The sequence below is a fragment of the Nyctibius grandis genome, chromosome 7, assembly GCF_013368605.1.
Source record: "Nyctibius grandis isolate bNycGra1 chromosome 7, bNycGra1.pri, whole genome shotgun sequence".
Taxonomy (NCBI): domain Eukaryota; kingdom Metazoa; phylum Chordata; class Aves; order Nyctibiiformes; family Nyctibiidae; genus Nyctibius; species Nyctibius grandis.
Window position 1 is genome coordinate 39,586,712 of NC_090664.1, and position 25,717 is coordinate 39,612,428.

At 41.9% G+C, this 25,717-nt stretch overlaps 1 protein-coding gene across 15 annotated transcripts in view; it reads left to right on the plus strand.

The window, feature by feature from the left end:
• Positions 1-8,298: 8,298 nt before the first annotated feature.
• The window catches only part of KIAA1217 (KIAA1217 ortholog), a 219,056-nt gene continuing 201,637 nt past the window's right edge, over positions 8,299-25,717 (plus strand). For 4 of the 15 annotated variants that reach the window (XR_011048509.1, XR_011048508.1, XR_011048510.1 and 1 more), the window contains exon 1: positions 23,369-23,482. Coding sequence is in view for 11 of the 15 variants with exons in the window: in XM_068404375.1 (XP_068260476.1) it covers positions 23,413-23,482 (70 nt within the window). In the remaining 4 variants the exon portion in view is untranslated. Of the gene's footprint in view, positions 8,461-23,364; positions 23,483-23,614; positions 23,631-25,717 lie in introns of those variants that run through there. The other 11 variants (XM_068404369.1, XM_068404368.1, XM_068404367.1 and 8 more) reach the window with 7 other exon arrangements.

The following is a 25,717-nucleotide window of genomic DNA, read 5'->3' on the forward strand; positions in this document are numbered from 1 at the left end:
TCCTTTTTCTCATATGAAATGAAAATCATCATCAACTGAATAGATCTGTAAGAAATTTTATTGACATTTTGGGAGGTGCAAGCATTGCCAGTGTTAATTAAAGTATTGTCACATGCTTTCCCAGGACAGGATTTCAGTATATTGGTGTGTTTTCATACCTTCTGCCTATATGGTAGGAGCATTCACTGCTAATCGGATGGCAGGTAGCCATAAGCCATCAAACGCCTCTCTCTGCGTTTCTCCCAGAAGCATGCTCAGTTTTATTTCCCTGCTTCCTAATGGAGGATTTCTTTGCCAGACAACTTGTGGAAATATTTTTCCTGTATTTCTTCATACTTTTCCCAATAGAGATTCTCTTTCAATTTCAGCTCTTTTCCTTTGTCACGTTGACCCCAACACTGTTCTTTCTGGATTTCCTGCACACTTTGTTTTTCCAAGTTTCTGTTTTCAGTTTGTGATCATTCTTTTGCACTGATGGAGCATCTGCCCATAATTTGAATTTCTCTATTGTGAAAGGCCATTTTGTTACTTGGAGGCTTTGAGTCAGGGCTGAATTCCAGTTTAGTCTGTTATTCTCAAAGATGACTTTTGGTCATCTAACTTCAATGCCTGAAGGAGCAGCCTGGGCTCCTGATACAGCAAATAAAACCTCCAGAGAGAGATCCAGAGCACTTTGGTCTTCCTGATCATGGATCAGATTGTCCTAAATTGATTGAGGGTGGGGGAAGGTATGTCCTCAGAAAGAACTTCCTTTGTCTTTTGCTGTTTATGGAAGGTGATGATTCTGTTGTGCTGTTACAATTCTTCTGTCTCACGTATAAATATTAAAAGACTAGATCATGGTTTCTCTGTTTCTCAAGGCTATAGCAAGGTCGGAAAAAGATAAAGAGTAAGGTATTGGTAAATCTAGGAGTGGCATGATGTATTGAGGATGCCTGTGATTACCCATACAATGCTACTGAAAATCTTGTAGAGCACTTTTTTTGTCAATACGGCCTCCACCAAAGAGTCCTGGGAAGGTTGTGTCAAGGCTGAAGTGCTCATAGCACAGCAGAGCTTTCAAGCTTCATTATGAGATCCCAGGGTGAAGGCATGGGCTACACAGGGATGATTCTGGCCTTCCACCCTTCTTAAGATTGTAAGTGATGCTGAGGCTGCTTTAGCTGGGGCTGCAGCACAAGACTCTCTTTGCCAAAGTCCCTTAATGATACAGAGGGATCTCTAAGGAGTCTCAAACTGTTGTGCAAAGCCCTCTTCCTTAGCCTTTAAGAGAGGAAGGGATCTGGTCCAGGCTGAGGAAATGAAGAGACAGATAACATTGTGTCTTAAAAAAACATCAAAACCCAAACAAACCCCAAAAAACAAGGACTCCTGTATTTTCTCACTTACTGAACTCAGCAATCTGACAAGCGGGCTAATGGCCACCTTTCGTCATTGCCGTGGACAGTGCTGACCTCAGAGTTTAGTGTACGGTTTAGCTATTGATTTGGCTTCCATTTAATTGAGATCTTTGAATCGAGATTGTTTCACGCTGTGCAGTGCACATTTATACAGCCACTTGGTAAATATTTTGCCTTTTCCTTGCCTATTAATGATAGCTGCTTGGAGTAAAGTTGTCAGGAGGCTGTTACCACCTGAGCCTTTTTGTTGTTGTTGTTGTTGTTTGTTTTCTGACTCTTGGCCCTATTGTAAGGGGTGAATTCCCAGATCTTACCAGGCTATGTGGGGCTGATGTAGAAATTTTAATTTAACATTCACAGCAAAGGCAATCTGTCCACTATTGCCCTTCATAAAGTGTCACTGGTTTATTTACAAGATTGGCTTATAAAAATGCACATAAAGAGTGAGTGAAAACTTGTTTCCTTACTATAAGTGATCTTAACAAAGAGCTTTCCGGACTTGAAAGGCAAGGCAAGTAAGCATTATGCTATGATTTAGGTTTCTGCAGTAGGAAGTCTTTTCAAAAAGAGCTCATAGAGATCTTCTTTCTTAAATGGCTGTGCTGACCTTTATTAAAGTGGTAGCCAAAATTTTGGGAGGGGGGTTGTTTGGTTGTTTTTTTTTTTTCAGTTCGTGAGGTTGTTCCTGCCTGTAGATTGAGAGTTGCTTCCTTTTGCTGTTGAAGGCTGAGGTTGGAAAGGAAGACTTACTGAAATCTATTTCAAGAATAGTCTGAGGAGGAGGAAATTCCCTTCTTGTTGCTAACAGCTGGTGCAGAATGCTCTGCTGGAGGAGGAGAATAGTTCAGTAAGTTAAAAAAATACATAAAGTTTTGATTTCATGCATCGTTATTATCTAGAAATTTCATTGTCTGTATTGCAAATGTATGTTTTATCTTCTGTGTTAAGGAGTGGGGGAACTGTGGGTATTGTGTATAGCTTTGAACTCAGTAATTTGGTGATACAGCAAGGGTGCAATGTTCAGTTAGAAAAGAAAACAGTAGCCGATCAGCTACAATTTATATGACAAAACATCAGCCTAAGCTGATGAGGTACCTCTGGGAGACATTAGCAGTGCATTTTATTATCCAGGAGCTTGGATTAAGAGAGAGAGGTAATTTTGCCCATCCATGCATCTGTAATATTCTTATCTTTTTAGATGTTTCAGGTTGCTTTAGGGTACTTCCATCAGCAGTTTAGAATCGAGGGCTCTGTTTAAATATCAATAGCAGGGCAATCCAAACCTCCCTCAAGGCAGAGTTGGGTATCCTAGGTGAGTATATTAGAATGAGAGTGTTTGTCTAGATGCATTTCTCTTTCACTTTAATCGAAAGTAGTGAGGTGTTCAAGGAATACCTAACTCTGTACTTCACCCAGAAGTGTGTGCTGTTGCGGTGGAAGCCGAGGGCACTGCAGGCAATGGGCAGCAGAGCTGTATGGAGGTGAGATGAAAGCCCTTGTGGTCCTCCATGGCACGATGAAGGTGCTTCTGTTGCAGCGGGGGGGTGTGTGTGCTGAAGCAGAGTGGGACCCCCTGAAGTCCCCTTGCCCCCTGCTCATCCCACACGGGGCTAGCTAAGGGAGGAGGCAGCTTGGGCGAAGTGAGGCACAGCCCACGATCTCAGCCAGGTCTAGCACGGTCCGTGCCTCCCTGCCTGCTGCTTGGCTGTCACGAAATTTGGCTTCATCCCGGTGGCTGGGAATCTGCTGCTGCTTATGGGCTCCTTGGAGGAGCTGTCATACAAATGCCTTTGGGCTCTGCACCCCAAAGGTCTTAAACTGTGGAAAATTCACATTTGTTCTCCTTTTGCCACCCCTAGGAACTGAGGTTTGGTAAGCAAATGAGGGACTTTCTTAAACTTTTGTGCAGCAGAACTCAAAATAATTAATAAACACACACACAAAAAAAGAAGAAACTGGAGATGGAAGAAACATCTTCCACCAGATAATTTATCAAGGTATTCTCTGCAAGCCCTTTCAAGCCAAAAATGTTGCTGCAGGTGTGAAGTTAGTTTGCTCATGAAGCTACTTGTATTCCCAGGTGTGCCACCTTCACACACTGTCCCTGTCACACACGTGCTAGCCTTTGAGAAGAGGTGCATTCTGGCATGGAGTGTCTCATCCCATCCCATCTTCTCCTTTGGGACTTGGCCAGGTGGGACTTGTTTTCACTTTTATCTTCCAAAGACAGTATCACCTGCTCTGGATTTGTTAAAGATCCCTGTCAGATGTGTGTGCCAAAAATTAATGTTCATTTAATTCATGCATCCGTTTAAGAAGATTATTGCTACTTTTAAATGAAAATTAAATATTTAACTGAGAGAGGATTTCTGCAATCCATTTTAAAGTATCATTTATTATATTATGAGTAGTAGCCTGAAACCCATACCAGAATTCATTGGACTGTTATACCACACGCTGTATAGAAAATTCTTTTGCCTATTGATACAGTTTATAATTTAATCGATGATGAGCAATATAGAGAAAGGGAGACATGCTGTGAAACATACAGGTGTAGCTTTATGGCTTTGTGCATACAGGTGTACATATGGGATATTTCAAAATTTAATCATGAATAAATTGAGAATGCCAGATTGTTTTCCAGCCTATCTACAAGAATTTATAAAATTTTTGAAAAGTGTCAAATAACTAAAGGTTGCAGTATTTTCTTTATTTCACTTTTCTTACATCACTTTATTTTCCTGTAACTTTGGGCCTTTGTATTTCTTGCAAGTGAAAGCCCAGTTTTCATCTTTTAAACTATATCTTAGACAAATTTCAGGAATTCATGTGCCTTACTTTCATTTTTATCCTGCCATTGAAAATCCTGAAAGAAAATTGGTAATTTGTCTGTAAAACATGTTGGGTGCTTTTGGTGTGTTTCAGGTATTCAGAAATTTTACAATTATCTCTTCCTTTAAATAGAACTGCATCCATTGTCATTCCAAGTGCTGAGAAGTGGCATTGTAAGGAAATTCTTTTTGTACTCGTAAACAAGCTTCCATATGACAGTACTTTGAAAAATGTTTTTTAAATTGTGCTGCATCTGTGTCTGATGTTAAAAGCACTAAAAACCAGCCAAGAAACAAGCCCTCCTATCGGCCTCAAAATGCAGAATATGTATACACCATATATATTCAAAACTGCCTATCTTTAATTTAAATAGCAAACATAAACCATAAATGCCCCCCTAAGCTTTCTCTACAAGCTTTACTGCTGTATAGACTTTCTCTGCCAAACTTCTTTGTTCTTGCTTACAGTTTCCATGTCTGGGCAGAGACACACTCTGACAGGAGCTATTTGGATGTCACCTTGTCTGCAGGGTGACATAACAAAATAAAATCTCATGCCGCTTGCTGCAAAGCCCAGAGCACCAGCTGCCCCACACCTTTGCACCTTCTTTAATCGACCCTTGCCACTGAGCCCCAGGGCTGGCACAGGCAGGGCTGTGGAGGTACGGTGGCACTGCAGAACGAACCACAGCAGCCGAAACCCACCTGTCCGTGGTGCAAAAACATTGGGTTTAATTTAGTGTTGGAGAAGCAGCGCAGATGGGGGTGAGCTGTTGCAGCTGTCTGTAAGCAGGGTCTGCAAAACGCCTTTGGGGAGCAGGCTGGTCACATCGCTCTAGGGTGGCGAAGAAGCAGAAATCACCACCTGGCACCTGGATTGAGTGGTGATGGGTTTGTGAAAGGTATGAGATGTTGTAAATGGACTTGCACTGAATTTGTGTAAGTGTGGCAGAAGCTGTTAAGGCCCAGCAGCTGAGTGTTGGTAAATTATGGAATCATGGAATCATTTTGGTTGGTAAGGACCTTTAAGATCATCAAGTCCAACTGTTAACCTCATGCTACCAAGTCCACCACTAAACAATATCCCTAAGCACCACATCTACACGCCTTGTAAATGCCTCCGGGGATGGTGACTCTACCACTTCCCTGGGCAGCCTGTTCCAATGCTTGATAACCCTTTCAGTGAAGAAATTTTTCCTGACGTCCAATCTAAACCTCCCCTGGTGCAACTTGAGGCTGTTTCCTCTTGTCTTACTGCTTGTTACTTGGGAGAAGAGACTGACACCCACCTCGCTACAGCCCCCTTTCAGGTAGTTGTAGAGAGTGGTAAGGTCTCCCCTGAGCCTCCTTTTCTCCAGACTAAGTTTTTTAAGCCAGTGGCAGGCTGAGAGAGAGTAGGTCAGCAGAGCAATACTGGTTTAAAACTTAAATAAATGCATAGGGTTCATTAACAAAGAAACCTTAATTACATTTTCATTTTTTACCTAATATGTTTTTAGAAGTATTATATTGTGTGGAAGTAAATTATGGTGTCTTTTTAAGAGACAGTGAGGCCTCATATGTGTATAAAATAGAGGTTAAAACACATTAGTAAAGTTACATATATGTGGGAACCACCTTGTGCAGATATTACCAAGCTACATCAAATTTTGCCTTGACAGTTTACGTTTGCCCTAAAAATATAATGTATTGGGTTTTCGGGAGCTTTAAGTCAAAGTCAGCAGAATTTTCAGGTTGTAATTTATACAGACTGGTGAGGCTCAGTATGGTAAGAAGAAATTCATCCATCATTGGAAACCGTGTGAAAATAATTTTACTTACTGTTTGGATTTAAATTGATTCTCTTTTTATTTCTGTGCTTATTGATTAATTTAAAGTATAGGAATAAAAATTACTAGGTTATATTACAATGGCTAAATCTTGACAATAGTTCTGTAGGAAACAGACCATGTAAATGCAAAATCAGAATGGTGTGTTTTCCTAAAGTGGTACCATATGTTAGTTGATTAACAAGTTGTAGGGATATTAGGAGATCTTGGCTGCAGGTAAGAAGGAGCATCTGTTTTGTAAGTCTTTTATCTAATATGTGTAAAGACTTTGCCAAGTCAAGTTTAAGCTTTTTTTCTTCTTTTTTGAGGGGTGTATTTTTCTTTCCATAGGCAACACAAATGTGTTCTTGGGGTTTAAATCTAACCCCATCCCTGTGAAGAAAATGCAGTAATGTTAAGGAATAATGCAGAATGTCCCATGTGTGGGTATTTTATATGAGCAGTTCAAAATTCTTCCAGCATCACAGCTTGTATTTGGTGTAAGACTTTATTTTTTTTGTTTTTCCCTTCAACCAGACATCAATCCCAGTAACTAAAGAGCAATTATAAAAGTCGAATTTTCCTTCAGAACTTAGCAGTCCACATTGATGGCACTGCAGTGAGTGTGCAAAGTGCCCAGTGTGCATGCCTGCATGCCTCATCAGTGTAACTACCAAAAACAAGTATCTTGAGTTTTTACAGAGCAAAATGTACCATCTTCCACTTAAGACATATTTTGAGACCTTAGGTAGAGTTTGAGTGGTTAATCAGTCTTATTATACTGACTTGCAGCATATTCTCTTGTGGTCTAGCTGTTTTTGGGGCTGTGGTGAGTGCCAACAGTCTGAGGCTTCACCTTGAAAACAAATGAGGTCTTAGAGAAAGACCGGAAATTTTAAGTTGTTGCATGCCTGCCTTATAGAGAACTTCTACTCCTCTGTATTCAAGAAGATCACAGCTTGAGGTTTCCCAAATACAGCATCTAAGAATAACTTTGACCTTTCTTATCCAGGCCTAATAAAGTTTTTGGACTTTTCTCTCTGACAGGGATCTTACCGTAGAAATCTTCTTTGATGTGACTTCAGGCTTGGGTTTGTGCATAGCACTTTGCTCAGAGTTACCTGGGAGGAGAAGGCTGAAGCAGGAGCTGGCTGGCCATGAGATGCTGTAGACCAGCAAGGACAGATCATATAAGCTCCCCAGAGCTGTGCTGGCTCCCTGTCTGCCGAGTCCTGCCGTGTCTCTGATTTATGCAGCGCTGCATGTCATCCTGGGTGGTTGGTTTTGTTCCAGTGGACGAAAGAGGTAGGTTTGAAGCCTCAGATTTAACTATCAAGAGACTTTTCTCTTGGTCTGATGGAACCTGAGCACATTGACCCTTCAGAGTGGGCGCGAGCCTTTGGTTAGAAGGAGTAGGTACATCAAAGAAATAATTTCTCTCAACATGTTTTCAGTGGGAGACTCAGGTTTATGGAGAGTATCTTTGTTTTGGATCCAGATGTAAACTGGCTGGGAATGTTTCTGGTTTGTTTGTCTGTCTGTTTTTAATTTTGTTATGTATCCTCTGCCATGGGAGAGAGGTCTTACAAACACAGCCAGAGAGACCTCTCTAGGAGCAGCTTGTCTATATTCAGCATCTCTCTCTCCTTTGGCACTCCCACCCTTTCTGCTGGCTACAGCGCTAACAGGGTCGGCCCTTGCCATGCGCATCTCTGGAATAACTTCACCCTCAATGATAATGTCACTGGTAGTTATGCCGAGCAGCGGGGCCTTTGCTGCCGTGTATAAAACGGCACGCACCGCACCTCGGAAATACAGGACGGGGCCTGCGGGGCGGGACCCCGGCGGGCGCGGCGGCGGGCGGGGCTGCTCGGCAGGGGGCAGCAGCGCACCGGCTGCCGGCCCACGCGCTGCCCGCTGCCCGGGGCACGGCTCCCGCCGCCGCCAGCCGCAGGGAGCGCGTAGGACGTGCTTGTGCTTCTGCATGTTCTTCTTTTTGGGGCTCGTTGTGTTTCGTTGAGGAGAAGGACATGCAAATTTTTAAAAGTTTGTTGGTTTTTTTTTTAAAAAAAAGTGGTTCGCGCGTTGTTGGTGTCTCTGTTGGCGAGGTCTGATGTCTCCGTTCATCCGATTTCTCCTTGCTTTCATGAGGAGGCTGTAATTTGAAGCTTCGAAGGAAGTTTTGAAACAGACAATGAATGGGTGGAGAGCAACCTATTTTCTCAGCACTTTGGAACTTTCCATGGTAGGAAACTGTTTGTTTAGTTCTGCAAGAATTGCATGTATTTCATTGGCAGGACATTGAGAGCAGCCATCTGATGACCACAAAAGCTAGGACAAGTCTTGAGACAGGAAGCGATTTCCCTCCCCTTCTGCTGGGCTGCGTGCTCTAAGGGACAGCAGCTTCAATGCCTGCACGAGGTGGGTGCTCGCTTTCCCTGTAGATAGTCACGCTGATGCTGAACAGCCTTCAGCTGCTGTAACCCTCCAGCCCAGCTCTCTGCGTCTCCCCAGTCCAACTATCTATTCTGTCCAGCTACCAATGGCTTTGAAATCTCAACCTTTTAACTATGCTTTCATCCCTACATAGTGCCATAGCTATTCTTGATCTGTTTTCTGCAGGGGGCTATAAGGGGTCAAGTAAGATATTTTGTCAGCAAAATATGTTGATGATGATGAGCCGAGAGGTGAGAGGAGAAACAGCTAAGCAGGCAGTCACAGCGTGCGCGCATGTGTTGGCATGAGAGGAAGAAGTGTTACCTTCTCTGTGTGGTGCCGTATGCTGCACAGACCTGAGATCCCCGCACTGCTCAGCAGAGCCCGGTGTGGATGCCGCGATGTGTCTACATGAATTGGGGTCAAAGTGTAGAAGGAAGCGCTGTTTGCAACTGTTCTTGTCACAGCCACGGCAACCACTCATGAAGTGTTACGGACAGAAGTTTAAGAGCAGGCTTCATTCTTCGGTTTTCAAAGCCTGGCCAGGAGTCATGCAACAACTCCATCTGGTATGGGTTTGCAAACAGAAATGTGCAAGGGAAAGACAGACAGTGCTCAGCCTTGTAAAATGGCATTTTATGATGGTGAGAGTCTCCTTAGAGTATGCTCTGGGCTGAATTGTTTTGTTACAAGAGAGAAGTGCTTAAGCAGCTGATTGTCTAGTCTGCTGGCAGCAAAACAGTATGACAAAAAGTGTTGGGCAAAAATAGAAATGGGAAGGTCTTCATACAGAGAATCAGGAACATGAGCCTAAAATTTAGGATTAAATATATGCTTGGCTCTTGAGGAAAGCAGTCTACATGGGAATCACCCACTGTCTAAAACACTGTGGAAATGTTAAAAAGAGTATTAGAAGATATTTCCGTGTATAGATAGTACATGTTTTTCCAAATAAAAATTAATTTTTATTTTATTCTCAGAAACTATTTAAAGAAGTGTGATACATCCAAAAAGCCACATGTGTAGATGTTGTCAAGAGACCACCAGTACCTCCAACGGAGAGCTGCCCACTGAACAATCAGTGCTCTGCTCTGCCCTGCCTCTGTGTGTGAGTCACCTCCTGTAACATTGCCCCTATACGCATTGGGCATTTAGTCTAACGTGTATGCTGCTTTACAGTCATGGAGAGGTGTCTCAGGAAACTTAATTCACCCCATCCCAAAACAGGCGTCTAGAATGAGTGGGATGAGTAACCTTCAGCAGGTTCCTCTTTCACCCCTGTGGTTTACTAGCATGAATGGCTTACACTAGTTGCTTACTTTTTTGATGGCTGAGACCACGTGAGGTGAGACAGGTTGCCTTCGCTTCAGAAGAAAGAAGCTCTGGGATTCTTTGGTGATATCTAAGGAGAACTCCCATCAGCTAGAAAACAGCACTCTGATTTTGCAGTGTCAATATTGCAGGTGAGCATAAAACAGCTCTAGAACAACCGGTGCTTTTGCCAGCCTGCAGCTGCCTTCTCAGGTCCATATGCAGGGGCTCTGGCCTCCAGCAGAGGACAGATTTGGCTGCTATGACCAAACAGCAGTATGCAAAGGTTGCTTATGCAAAAGTTGCTTATGCAAGGTATTGTGAACTGTGTGTGCTCCTCACCCATGAACCTTTTGTGGCTTTTTTTTAACCACCAGATTTTCTGGGTCAAGAGTTACTGAGATACAACACTGTATATCGTGTCATATGTGCACCACTTTCAAAAACAGTATTTAATCATGCAAATAAAATGTTTATGAAGAGTCTTCTCCAACATATCCCAGCAGCTCCCTGTTACTGCAGTAGCTCCAAGTGCATGACACTCCTTACTAGTCTGATATGTTTCTGCAGTTATCACAGAAGTACATAATCTCAGGTATAAAACTGCCATTCCTTTCCTGCAAGTTTGATAATTCAGTAAGAACTGCTTTCTAAAGTACTTGAAAATCTAATGAGATTCTGGATAGGCCTCTTTCAAGTCAGCCAGTCATAACATTCCTTGAGAAATTGCTAGTAAAAAGTTTCTTACTGTGCATGGCTGCTTAATAAAAGGTGTATTATTCTTTGCCCTTGAAAAATCTCCTGTCTAACAAAAAAAAAAAAGCTCTCCTGTTTTCTTGGAATGAAAAAGCAGGGAGGTGGTTAGACATCTCAATAAGGTAAGGAAATAGTAAAAGCAAATTTCCAAAGAATTACAGGAACAAAACATCTGATGCCTTCATGGAGAGGTTATGTTAGGTATTGTGGGCAGATATTCAGATTTCATGCTTCTAAATGAGCAAGTTGCCAATGATCCTACTCCTGCCAGATCCCCGTACTATGTTGTGGGGTACTGTGCACTGATCTGTACAGCTTTGCCTGCCCTTACCCTGGGTCCCATATCCCAGAAAGATGGGGAAGGGCAAGGGAGGCTTGGTGCCACCCTGTGCTTCAGCCTGAGTCATGGCACCTAAAGTCCTCCAGAGTGGCCTCTCGGTAGTGGGGAGTTAATGAGGGAGAAAAGATGATGTCAGCCCCCCAAAGCTGTACTGATCTCTTGTTCAAAGGGTTTAATAGTGTTCTGACACTTGGTGGTAGCCAGAGCTTTGGATGCTGATGCCATGTAAGATTTACCCTGCATTGTCCACCACCTCTGTGGAATAGCTGAAGCACTGCAAATTCATTCTGTAGCTTCCACTACACTAACTTGCCTGTGTAGACAAATGTTTAAGGCTGTTTTTACAACAGATGAGATGATATGACTTAACATTGTATGTCATTCATTCTCTCCCATAGCCTTGCTCCAGGAGGAGATTTCTGTACGATTCTGTCACTACACAGCAGAGTGTTTTGATTAGGTCTGGGTTTCTTATATTTTTGTTGTAATATAAGTCCTTCTATTTCTTTATGTTTAGCAAGCATGACAAAGTCTTACTGTCAGCATAAGGGCTTCTTGTACCTTGTCGAATGTAAGAGCAGTTGTAGCAGGTCAGATCAGAGGTCCAGCCCGACAACCTGTCTCAAATGTGATAGTTACCTAGGGAAGAATACAGGATCAAGGAGAGTACGTAGTGATACTTCTGGAATATCCTCCCAGCTCCCAGCAATATATGATTAAGAGATTACTTGAAAGAAACCAAGCATTATGTCCTTTTTTTTAACAATTTTTTTAAACTCTTGTAAACTCAGCAACTGCAATGTCCAACAGCAAGTAGTTCCCCAGCTTACCAGCACTTCCACAGTGCTTTGTGGAATTAATATTCACATCTATGTATTTTCGAATCATTAGTCTACCTGTTTCATTTGGTGACCCTACAGTCTGTATTGAGAGAGACAATGAACAGTCTTTCCCTATTCAGCTTCTCGTTGTCACTCATGTTTATAGACCTCAAGCAGATGCTTGATCATCTGTTTTCAGAATGGAGAGTCCTACATAATTTAGTTGTTCCTTGTACAGAAACTGTTCCATAACTTTGATCATCCATGCCACCTTTTTCTTAACATTTCTATTTCTGCTATATCTTTTTTTTGACCTGGAGTGAATTAAAACTGCATTCAATATTCAAAATGTGGGTAGGCTGTGGATTTGTACAGTAGCATAATGTTATTATCTGTCTTGTTCACAATTATTTTCCTAGCATTTTCTAACATCTATTTGTTTTTTTAATCACTAATAAGCACTGAGCTGAAATTTTCATAAAATGGTTATAACCTCAAACTCTCTTTTTGAGTGGTAATAGACTGTTCAAAGTCAATGATGTGCCTCACTTTCCATTTATCTACATGGGATTTCATCTGTCGCTTTACTGCCTAGTCAGTGAATCTTGTGAAGTCTCTTCTTCATAATCAGCCCTTGTCTTTACTTCACTGAATATCGTAATGTTCTCAGCAAGCTTTGCCACCTCGCTTATACCCCCTTTTCCAGCTCACTAATGTTGAGAGCTGCCTGGACCAGTGCATTCTCTGTGATGCCATTGGCAATCTCCATCCCCTGATAAATTTGTCTTTTGTTCCTATGCGGTCTTTCCTATATTTATTCATTTTTTTGTTGATGGGAGGATCTCCTCTCTTTGTTTCTTTACCAAGGGATGTTGCTACATGCCCTGTGGAAATCCAAGGGAACCGTATCTGCTGGCTATCACATGTTTGTTCTCTCACTGGGTTGGGAAATGGAAACGTGGTTCTGCTTCTGCTTTCCTCAACCCATATGATCGTGTGTTTCAGGTTCTCTCTGCAACATTAAATTGTTAATTTCATAAGACTGCATTTGGGTTTTGCTACTTGCCTAACACGTTGTCCACATGCAACGTGTCAAGAGTCCTCCTGGGGAGTGACAAACACTGCTTTCTGAAGTCAGGGGGAAGTGTTTATGGGTCTTATTTTAGCTCCATCAGCAAAAGAAAATTATGAGTGATAGTGCCTCTGTGGCTGAATTTGTGGTTTATTGAAAACTGTGGCACAGCCCACAAGATGAGGAGAGAAAATAATGTTTGATTTTAAATTTCAGCTGCTGGCTGCAGCTGCAGCTTTCAGAAAGCTTTTCAGCCTGGTTCCTGCCCCATTTTCTCCCAGCTTCCTTTTACTGCGAAAGCAAGCTGAATTGCAACACTGAACACTCCATGACTTGGGTTTTCTAGTATGCAGACAACTTAGACTTTAAATGGTATGACTTTGAGTATAGGTATTATCAGATGTACATTATTTAAGAAGGGGGTGAAGATACAAAAATTTTTAACTCATTTTTTAAAGTCTAAATGTGTAGCAATGTATTAGATGTTTTTAAAAAAAGAAGGTGAACGATTTAAGCTGTCTGCAAGGGTCTGAGCTTTCATGTTTATGTTTGATTGGGATGTCACTCCCTCAATGAACTAATAGCCTCAGAATTCACAGTTACTTATCATGTATCGAATAAAGCTGCTATATTCTTACGACTGGTGACAACTTCTGCAAGATGAAGGGGAATTAGTCTTTAACCAAATAAAGAATCCCTGCAGCATGGCAGTCCCACGCTGATGAAGACAGCTGAGGAACTGAAAACATGCTACTTTTCAACAACTGAGGCTTTATTAATGTCTTGAAAACACTCCTGAGCTTTGCATGGAGCTATGAAGAAAAGGTATTTAGTGATGATTTGCAAAGCACTGCCACAGTCTTAATGTCTGTGACTAAAATCAAGTACAGTGTAACACAGTGTTCAAAAAGGATCTCATGCTGCCCAGGAGGCCTGGTGTGGCCTTGTCCTCTACAGGAAAAGTTCTCAGACTCTTAAAGTCAGAAGACCACCCAGTCTTTTTCCTTGTAGGGTGGGAAAAGCAAACAAATTACTTTCTTTGATGGCTGGGAAAAGAAAGTGAATGATAATTACTGCCTGGTAGCATTTTACCTCCTAATTGTGGTATTCAGCCTGTATTTTCTGGCTGCATTTAGGCACTACTTAGAAAACTACTCAGATTTGATTTAGGTGTTTCAAGTGATGTCAGACCTGTAAACCCCTCTGTCCTAACTTTCATTCTTCAGACTGTCTTCTGCACTTAGGTTTACTCCCGTAGTCTTGGACAGAGCATAGCTTTGGACAGAGCTTCTCTACCGGGATCTAGCTATTTTTTATTTGAGCCCTTACAGCAAGACTCCTTGCAAAAAAAAGCAGACTAAAAGCATTGAATGAATACTACTCATGGGTTGCAAGCTCATCGTTTGCTTACCCAAGGCACTCTTCCAAGGGCATTCCTGCGTTACTCTCTGCTGTGAGATGAGGATTTATAGGAGCTTATAAAACTGAAATGGGGGCATGTAAGTAATATTGTCACCTTGTCTCAAAGAGATTTTGGTACTTCTTTCCTTCCAGCACTTTGCCCAGAATTTCCTCCAGCTGGTAAAAGGATTCAGATATCATTCCAGCTGCAGTCTTGAAGTGCTATCTTTTAATGGCAGTTGTAGAGCAAAACAGCAGAAGAGGGAAAAAAGTGAGAATTTATCACTGGACCTTGTTTTGTTAATTAAGAAAGATTAAGGCAATAGTATGAAAATCATAAATAAAAAGGAGTAAATGACAAAGTTATACTTTTGCAGATGAGTATTGGAAATCAGAGTATTGGAGTATATGCATATGCATTAAAGGCTGTCTATATTACCAATTAGTATTTAATGACCTTTTCCTTTGAAGTAAAGAAAACCTGCCATTGTCACTACTTACTGCCTGCTCCCTATCCTCAGCTCTGCCGCATGTAAAGGCATGTGCTATGTTACGAGAGATATTTGTATATCTCAGTGCAGACTTGCAGTTTGTAAAGGGGGATAACTAATACAATGTAATTTTATGTTGTCAGCGGAGAGCGCACCTGTGAGTCATCATATTGTTTGAAAAGTTTTTATAAGAAATACAAACCAGTTGGAATTAAATTGTCTGGGTTATGTATTTATTCATGAGAGAGAGAGAGGCTTTACCTCTGAATAAGCTTAAACCTTGCATGACACCTTTCTATGCTGACGTTGCTTATTCTTGCCTTTACCCCAGGCAATTCTGTGCGCTGCTCGGAGCTTAATGAGACAGATCATTGCTCCTTTTTCTCCCTTTTTATCTTCTGCAGAAGTGCTGCACAGAACAGACTTCCGCTTGTAGGAGAAATAGAATATAGCACTGGAGTCGTGTCACTGCGGCTCACTCAGTGCTTGGACATTTGGCCCTTGCCAAACCCGAAGCATGCTTTCCCATTTTGGGAGGAGGTAGCCATGGCCATGGGCTCCCTGCCCCAGCTGAGCAGAGTGCTCCAGCCTCACACCCCTTTCCCTGGGGGCTCTGTGCTGTCGTGCAGCATCCAGCTGCACCAGTGTTTTTAGAGGTAGACTTAGATCACGTACCCATTTATTCCTGTTAGTACGTTAAGTTCAGAAGAATGGGCTCTGATAATCCTGGTAGCTATACTTCAAGGAGGAGACGGGAATACTACAAAGAAAGTGAAGAGAGGCAAAGACTTGTTTCCCAAGACGAAACCTGAGACTGAGGTACAATGCACGTCTTCAGGAGCTCAGCTGACGCGAGTGATTGAGGAGGAGGCTGTGAGGTAGCTTTCTCGCGGAGCACACGTCCTACAGCACTGTTGGGTCTGGCTGATGAAGAGGGAATAAATCTGCTGGAAACTGAAGATAAGCCAAGTTTACCTTGAAGAAATAGGAAGCAATTTCTTAGCTCTGAGGGTAATTAAACATCAGTCAATTAACTGTAACATAGTCTGTGAAATGAGAATGGCTATATTTGCAAAGCCATGTTAGCCCAGGTTCTGGAAGAAAGCCGATATTTACGGGCGGTAGTTGTTGCAGGGTGGAGGGTTGTGGCAGTCCTGGTGCTGCTGGACATGGTGTGCCTGAGCCGTCAGCTCCATCAGCTGCCTTTGTGGGCCTCAAATACCCTCAAATAACATCCTTGTAGCACTGGTGGCTCTGTGTGGAAGACAGTGATTATAATCAACTGTCGCACTCAGCCTTTCAGCTGGTAACGTGCAGCATTCAGGAGGATTTTACCCCCTCCGTGTACAACAGGCTAGGTATGTTTTGAGGTGCTTTTCTTTTTCCCCTCGGGTTTTTTTCATGTATAAGAGACTGACTGTGCTGGAGACAGTGACTGGATGTGTGCTCAACAGCTTTGAGGTTAGGATAGTTTGGGGTTTTTTTTAAGGTGGGATGTCTGATCTGGGAAATTAAAAGCAGAGGAAAGAACTTTCCTCAGGAAGTCAGTTGGGAGCTTGATGTCCTTCACTTTCTTATGCTGATTGTCTGTGTTGATCTCATTGCATGTGTAGTGATGTTTGAAACAAACACTAAGGCAGAAGCAGCATTGGTCTCCTGAGATCAGTCTCCTGAGATGTCTTCTTCATCTCATTTAAGTGTTTTGCCTTTGTGTGACGACCCCACGTCAAATTTAATGGCTTGTGATAGATGGGAAATCGGACAAGATGATCAAATGGCCCCTGTTGCCCTAAAGCTATGAAATCCTAAATGCTGAAGAGTGAATTAATAAGCCTGCATCCCGGCAGAACAGATTGGGTGGGCCTGAGAAAGAACAGGAGTGCCACTGCTGTCAGCTCTGCCTTCTCACTAATCAGCGGTCTTAGTGATAGCACCAGCATGGTCTGGGAAGGTCAGAGAGGCACTTTTGAAGGAAGGAGGTGTACATACTATTGGAGAGGTCATTGATATGTTTACAAGTAGGAGGTTATCCACTAGCCCTCAAATCTTACATTTGCCTTCAGGAGCTGGTGCTTTCCAAGGAGCAGAAATAAAGCCTTTGCAAACAGCAACCTGTGACCATCCACGCTGGGTTAGAAATCAAATTGGCATGGGAACAAAGCTGTAGGAATTTATTCTGCTTGTCTTTATCTCTTTTCAGACATTCAGGTTGTCGTTTGCTGTGTAGTACTGCCCTTGTGGCAGAAGAGAGGAAGAAATTATAGTAAGAACAGTTAAAAAGGTCTAACTCATTAAGTCACAGTGGTGCAGACCTCTCCCATGATTTTAGTTTGAGTCTCAGAAAAAAATCTAATTCTTGCCAGTGACATTGTGGAGAAAAGTCAAATACATGATCGGGTACAGCCCAGAGCTGAATAAAATTAATAGTGTTCTCAAAAAAGTGACTTTTCAAGAAAGACCATAATCATGAATTCTGTGAATGCTGTGGGTTGGCAATACTGAAGGTTGGCAGTAGTGCTATCGTTGTGTTAATTTCTAATCATTATTTATTAATTATTTTATTTAAACAATTGGTTTTGGTAGAATATTTATCATAATTGCTTGTTGATAAGTAAGTAGTTATGGTAATCACAACATAATTTGAACAATTGTATTACTTTTGGAACCAAAATACGGTTTGTATTTCCTAGTAATTCAAGCAGTCAACTGACAATCTTCTAAACTCCCTGTGTACTTGGTAGGAGCTAAATTAAAGGATCTCTCATGATTCTTTTTAAGTATAATTGTACTTTGCAAAGAGCAGTTCTCAATACCTTTGATCACTAAAGCATGTCACCTCATCATTTACAACCAGATCCTGCATACATCTGTGAAACCAGCAATAGTCAGTGTTTCAGGCGTAAAGTCTATTGTTCTGGCACTGCTAAGAAGTTGGACCAATTTGAATCCAAACTCTTACCAGAGCTCTGTTTGAGTGAATTCATCCAAAAGGGAACTTACCAAAATCAAAATGCTTTACACTGGGGAGAAACAGAATTTGAATGTAGATCACATAGACTTAAAAGTGACCTTCTCCCCTTCCTTTCTTCCACCTCCCTCAGAAACAATTCCCTACACTGTTCCTTCCCACCCACATATTGCTTTTTATTTGATTAAACTCTAGTGATTGAAATTTCCACGATGTAAGGCACATTTTCCTTTCACAGAGTTATTTGTTTGGTACCTTACAAAAACAGATGTTCATAGTTTCTATTTCTGTGTTTGTGGGCTGATCTTATTCCTTACCATAGGTGACCCTGTATGGAAAGTGTGGTGTGTGAAGAGCTGGCCAAGCTGGCAGGCGCGAGGAGGAGCTGTAGCATGCCAGAGTCTTCAGTTCGAAGTTGGCTGCACTGATGGCAATGTACTAATATCAATGTTAGCTTGGTACGGTGGGATGACAGCAATGGGGGGGTAAAAAGTCTGAAATAAGGTATTGCATTACACGAGTTGGAAACATGCACCCTGTAATTATGCTTATTTAGCTCTGCTCCATCTTACCTTGGGCGGTGGGAAGGGAAATCACGTTAAAGTGTATCTAGAGTTACCTTTGTTGGGATTGTCCCAAATTAAAGAGGGAGATAAAGCTATGGATGAAAGAGAATAATCACTTTTTTCTTCTCCCCTCCCCACTTGAATGTTAGCGCTTCTTTGTGATGACCACAGTCCTTTTTCTCAGTTTGATTTAGGGCATGCACATGTGTTCACTGCTTTCAGACCTGTTAATTTATTTAAAAAATTGGAGGGGGAGGAAGGAAACAAGAATAAAACTTGGAAAACAGAAAACCTAACCTACTTCACATGATATAGGTGTCCACACATGAGAGCTGTGAGCTTGAGCAAAACGTCTTTCGGCATGAATGAAGGATGCTCTGTTACTTGGAGATGCATAAGGCACTTAACAGCACAGTGTTTTTTGGCTGGAGGGGGGCTAGGACACTGCATCCTTCTTCGTACCTAAGAGCTTGGCGCTGCCAAGTGGCAGGTGATTATAGCTGCTCCCCAGAGCTCCGTTTGAAATGCAGTTGGAATGGTGAATGTCTCTTCTGCCTGAATATCTCATGTTCAACCTCTTAGTGACTCGTTTTAATAGCTGTTTTAGTGATTAAGGCTGGTGGGGCCCCTGTGATTTTCAGAAATGATTGTATCGTTTGGCACCACTGTCAGTCTCTGAACTTCTCCGAAAGAACTGAAACCTGTAAGTTTGACAAGACATGATAAAAGTCTGTTGTGGAGATGTCTAGAGAAGCTCATACTCAGTTTTCTTTTTTACTTCAGCTGGAGTGTTACCATTTCAGTCCTTCGGCTAATTTTTTCCTCACAAGCATGGAAGTTCTTAACCGCACTGGAATGTACAGAGTATAAACACTGAAACTCTCCACAGATTTTTTTTACAGTGAATGTAATTTCATGCTAAATAATCCCAGAGGTTGTATTAGATTGTTTGTCATAATAGATTTTAAAATCAAGTTCAGATGTTTTCCTTTAATTTAACTAGTAACCTTGCACTTGAAATAGGAACCAATTCATTGAAATTCCTTGCTAGGCAGATGAGACCAAATGATCATAAAGCCCCCCTCCACAGCTTAAAAATCTGTGATTCCTTGATATGCTATACTAAATCAGTAGACAATTAATTTTGAAGTAGTGTAAACCTCTTTACGCTCAGATCTAGTTGCATGGGTTCATATTGATAGGCCTCAGTGATTTTTTTTCATTTTGCTTGTACAAGCTAGTGGCTAGTATTGTATCATCTTTGATCATATACATATCTGAACATAGTCTTTTTCTTTTAGGAGTGAGTCTATTTTAGTTATGAAGCACTGAGAGACTACATCGAGGACCACAGTGAACTCAGTGAGCACAAGTGAGAATAGAGATATGCACAAATGACTTGCAGTACTGAAGCTGCTCTTTGCTGACTGGGGTGGAAGTCAGGTTCACCACCCTCAGTGCTGTTTTTCTGTAGTTAATTAAAGTTACTTTCTCCATTTCAAATCCGACTGGTTGGTAGCGAATGGCCACCTGCAGCTCCTGGGCGTGGGGTGGAGGTTTCCTAACCTGCTGGACCATCCTCCTGATGCTCCCCTCCTCCAGGGCAGGCCCAAGTGATCTCTGGCCACGTAATGGCTTGGAGAGGTGCTGCCATGTGGCCCTCTTGACTCCTTGTAATTCCTCCCAGACTGCTGCCTCACCACTTCAGGTCTAATATTTATTTTGTTTCTGGACTATAGTAGGCTGGACAGTGTTGGGCTGGTTCCTACGGAGAGCATTCATGATGTATTTCTCAGTGGCTACATAATTTCACGTGGACGTTGAGACAGGTCTTTAATTATGGGATGCTTCTTCTGATTTAACTATTAATAATTAACTTCCTAGTTTTTTCATTGTGAATAATTGCTAGAGTCGTGGAGCCATTGTTGTATATTACAAGTTTGACTAATTGAGTGCAGCCAGTATTTGTTAATTGTTCCTTTTACGCACATGCTAAACCCAGAAGTGTTTAAGTCGCTCTGGGACATTAATTTTAAACACAATTAAAACATCGTAACCGGTTAGCAGTTATTCTCTGTGCATTGTTTTGATATTGATGGGTCCAGATCTGAGCACAGTAATTAAAAGGCACCACTGTTATTGTGGATCCTGCAGATAAACAAATTCTGATTGCGTGCTGTGAACTGGTTAATCAAGTTTATTTAACTTGTCATTAGTGATTCATCCCAGTGACTGTGCTGGGGAGCTCTTTATTTGAGCCTAACAGTGCAATGGTTCTGGCTCTCTCCAATTTCTCAGTTGCTAAAAGGATTTCACTAATTCTTTTAAGTAGACTTGGGTAACATTTTAAGGAATTACCTTCTTATATATATTCATTAAATCCAGTTTGGTACCAAAGAACCAAGTTTTTTCCTTTAAAGTGAGAACATGTTTTGAGACCTTGCTGCTCCTGAGCAGCAGCAGAGATGATTATGTTTCCTCTGAGGCTGGGCAGGCTCTTTTGTTTTGTTTGATTTTGATGATACTGAAGTGTGCCATGTTTAGTCTTACTGTTTGCCAATGCTCTTTGATCCCTTTGGAGAGTGTACCTCTGCAGCTGCAGAAGTTCTCCCAAGGTGACACTCAGTTTTCAAGTCACACGTTCACAACCAAATAAGCAATCTCTCTTAGATCATCTCTGCATTTTGGGTGTCCGTGTTGTGCAGGCCCCTGAGCAGTATCAGCAATGCCATTTACTGTCAGTCTCAGCAGTGGGAGCATCTTGCTGTGGCCATGAAAGCGATGGTTTCAGACCAGGCTGGCACTGTCCTAAGGGGCACCTGGCTGCTCAGTAGGACACAGCAGTGGAGAGGTCAAGAGACCAACTCTCTGTCTTGTGCTCTTGGTTGTAGAAACTAATGGTGCTGGCTAAAAGTAGGTATTTTAATTTTAATGAATTTTATTTTTTTTTAGTCTTAAACTAATTTTCTGGTTTTTTTCCCCACCGTGGATGGAGGTGAAGCCTCCTAAAGGGCTAGAGTGCATTGGTTTTGATCTTATTAAGTCTCTTGGTACAAACTGTACTGATCTCCAGAGCTAACCCTAGTTTTGTACAAGGCTGCAAAAGCATCTTCCATTTGTAGACAAGTATGTTTTGCGCTTTCCATTGCGTTATTTCAGGATAAGGTCTTTTTAAGCCTGAAAGGATAAAGAGCTCTTTAAGCCCTTAGTTTCCTCACTTTCAGCTTCTGAGCCCTGTGTACAGATAATATCTTGGTACAGCTTTCATGTTGCTGCTCCAGGCAACTGCACTGGCTTGCTTTTCCCAGTTTCTGAGATTTGGAGTTATTTTATATTTCTTGAAGTTGGTGGTGTTCAGTGACCACTATCCTGTAAGAGCCCTCTTCTCCTTCCAGCTGGCTGTGAATGTAAGTTGCAAGAGGCTCATCACGCTTGTCCAGACTCTGGAAAACGTCAGTGTTAAAGGCACGTTCCTCCATATCACAAAAGGCAACATCAGATAAGAGGGATGGCTGGCCATCATTTCTCCTCCTAAAATAGTTCACAATCCAAATGAGCAAAGAGTAACCCAAGGCCAGTAAAAACACTACTCTAAATACAGTGTGTATCACACTGTTTTCTTTATATTGCAGGGCAACTATAGGAGTATTCTGTTGGGAGCACTGTACTGCAGACCTTATATAGCAGTGCTAATGTTTAGATTGTATTTTCATCTTTTCTATGTTTTCCGTGCCAGATTTCTGGGACCTTTGCCAGGTTCCAAGACCATATAGAATTAATCATTGAAAAGGAAAATAAATATTTTTTAGGTGCTAGAGAATATGTATGTCTGACTAATGAACAATAGTTTTGTTCATTTACTGATTGTCAATTGTAATTTGCTCAAATGTTTTTTCTGTCTGGAAGGGGGAGGATTGGGGCATGAGGAGAGTGGTTCTCCTTGAGCTTCTGTATTGAATTTATATATACAAAAAACATTTCTGCATTCAATAATCTAAGTAGACAGGATGACATTTCTGCCAGATAGAGATGTAGAAGGAAACGTAGGGGAATTTTCCTAGCCTGTCTGGACTGGGTGGTTGAGAGGTCATTGCAAGGAATTTAACTGATGTTATATTGAAGTCAGAGTTGAAGAAAGCTTGGAAGACCAGATTATGCTACGTCTGTTTAAAAAGACATCCAGGATACTAACTGTTATCTGGTGTTGCAGTATGAGGTTGATTTAAATGAGAAATTGCATATTTTTTTTAATATCTCAGTTATGCTTTGCTCTTAACCTAATTCAGAAGTTGTCCATGGATAAACTTTCTGGTCTTGGTGCTGTAACTCAATGCTCAGTTTGTTCCACCATCTCTGGCTCTGCGTTAGTTTTTGATAGGCTAATCCGGTCTGATATTCTCCACTAAATCAACACATGTGGCATCGGCTGGAATCTGTGGGATTTGATCTCATCCTTCTCAGCCACATTATTTTTTGCCTCGCAGCCCAGTGAATCTGTTGATTCTCATGCCGTCTTCCTGCCTCTGATCCGCTAAAAGAGAATTAGTTATATGTTTCTATATGCTTTGCTACTGAGTCTTCGAAATCCCTCTTAACCAAAGTCCCTGCTTACATATTGCTACCATTCATTTTTATTGGCTTCACTAAAGTTGAATTCCTGTATCTTGATTTTTCCCGGATTCACTCTCTGAGCAGCTTGAAAGAATTCAACAGAAAACAAAACCTCAAAGCGCTTATATAATGAATTACTTTTAAACTAGACGCTAAAAAAGACAGAGGAGCATTTATCAGGAATGTTTGTGGGCTTGGTGGTTACGAGCTTAAAAAAATATTCTGTGGAAAGGCTTTTGTCCCATGACAGAGATTTGAAAAGGCTATGGATTCGGATTCCAGCAGAGACTCAGGCCTGTAATCATGTTTGAAATGTTCTCTTTCATAAGGCTGGCCGGCTGCGGCGGGGAGTGAGCCGGCTAGGGGCTCGCCTGCCGAAAAGCCCATCACCTGTTGGGGCCCAGGGCTTGGGGGGCTCCTCCGGCTGCCGCTGCCCACCGTCGCGGCAAGCACCCCGGCTCCCGGCATGCGGGGCGCTTAGGGGGGGACTTTGCACCGGGGAAGGGAGAGTTTCCTTCCTCCTCCCCGAGGCTGGCGCTGACAGTCCGGGCGCTGCGGCTGCCGAGTTGGAGAGGGGAGCTTGTGCGGTAGGCAGGGACAATGGAAGAAAATGAAAGCCAGAAACTTGAGCTGTGCCCGGCTTGCTCAACAGACAGCAGGCAAATGAAGGGTAAGTAACAGAATCAGGCAAAGATGGAGTTTCATTTGAACGTGCCTCTCGTTGCTGCTTTTTATAACTGGAGGCAGAATGCATGGGGAAAAAAAGCATGCCTGTCTTGTGCTAATGGCTCTGCAGATTTCCCTGATACTCCAACTTTGTGAGTTTGACTTGCTCTTTAGAGAGGTTTCTGTCAAACCTTTAAAGCAGGGAGCATGCCGTACTGCTGTCACCGTTTGCAGGATGCTGGCTGGTGCAGAGGGTGCTGCTCCCACGATGGGGGGGAGAAATAATGTCATGTTCCCTTTAAATGCTCTGCATGCTTCACCTACGGCAGAGGAATAGCTCTTCTTGCATAAAAGTAGCTTTGCACTCATCTTTTTCTCGGGGTGTCTTTTAAAAGAGGGAGATGCATGGCAGATTATCACAGGGTTAGTTTACTTTGTGTGAAAGCAGTTGGGTTTGTTTTGGAGTGAAACCGAGAAATTATAAGTGTGGTTTTCACGTCGGGTCAGCTGTGGTGCATTTGTACAGTACTGTTGCACTATGTATTTTGTCTAAAAGCGAATGAAAACTGTTCCCTGGTGAATTCTATGTGGGATGTTCCACATGGAGCATAACGTTCAGGTAGCATGACAAATACCTAATCTAATCTATATCTATTATAGTATTTGTGGAGCACCTGTGAACATTCCCAGTTCATGTGTATTGTATTCCTCATTGACATTTAAGAAAAAGTTGTGTTACTGTGCTTCTGTGAAACAAATAGTGCATGGTCGGGTACATGTGGTTTTAAAAAAAAAAAATCACACAAGCTTACGAGTATGTAATACCAGAAAATAGTGCATAGACAACTTAGGAGAAAAAAATACTCTTTTTTCTTGGGGGTTCATTAATTGTTTGATGCTCTTCTGAATAATTTTTTAACTTAAAATACTGGGCAGTGCAAGTCACACGCATCTGTGTCTGTATGTATTTATGTTTAGTGGGGTGTAAATCTTCACTTACAGATGTGTCTGAATAGGAAAAAAAAGCCTCAAGTAACATATTTCTTCTCTATGGGTTCTATGAAGCTGCCTGAGATACATGTGGAACTAGAAAAACACGGGTCTGACCAGACTGATCCTCTGATTCCCAAAAATTTTCAATGCTGCGCGTGCATAACCAAATTTAGTAGTTTTGGCCTATACCCAAAAGTTACATTTGGAAGTTCCTTGGAAACAGAGATAATTGTAAAGACAGTGGAGTAAATTAGAAAGATTCCAAATAATCTCAAATTTACTGCTAGCATAAATATAACGTGGGTGGGTTGGATTCATGCTGTTTAAGTTGTGTTCTTTTTTAAACTTGAAGTGTTGAATGTGGTTTTCTTCAAGGCTCAATTTCATAGTACCAGTATGGGTCAGGTCCATACTTGTTTCTTTCTGAAATGATTCTGAAAATGTTCTTCTCTCATGTCACCTGGGCTGCAAAAAAGGACTATGAAAATCTTCACAACATTTAAAGGAAAGAGGAAAGTGACTTTCCTGACCTTTGTAGAGTTCATTGAGGGTGTGACTTAGAAGAACTGCATACCAGGACATGTTGAAGGGCTTTTTTCTTTTTTTCTTTTTCTTTTTTTTTTTTTTTATTTCCCACTCACAGCAATTAATCCCTCACGATAATCTTCCTGATAATCCTAGACATACTGCAGACCTGGACCTTTCCTGTAGTTATGTCCACTGTAGTGATGGGTGAAGTTAAGAAATCCTGAAACTTGTTTTCAGATGAGAGAAGCATTTCAGGCGTAAGTTTTACCCAAGCCTTTGGATAACCAAAGCCCTCTCCTGTCAATCAGCAAGTCTTGCTTTTTGTTGCCCTCTAGATTTGCTACTTTTATCGAACAGAAAGACCTTCAGCTTTTAGCTTCTGTATATGAGGGAGGGAGAGAGGGGGACAAGGTTATCTCACACCTCTGTGTTTTCCATTGGCTTCTCTTTACTCCTTTTCCAAGGAGGGTACTTGCATAATTTATCCTTTTGCTACTCTTAGCTCTTTTCTGGGAACCATCACATGATCCTTCACACATTTCACAGTTATCTGTGGGGATTGATTTTCTAGGCCTATTATCTTCACTTGGAAGATATGGAAGGTTTGCCCACGCTGTTATTGAGCAACTCCAGGATCCAGAAAACCTCTCTCAGTTTCTCCTCGCTGTAGCACTGTGGCCCACACGCAGCGGCTGTGGAGTTCATGTGCCCCGTGGTA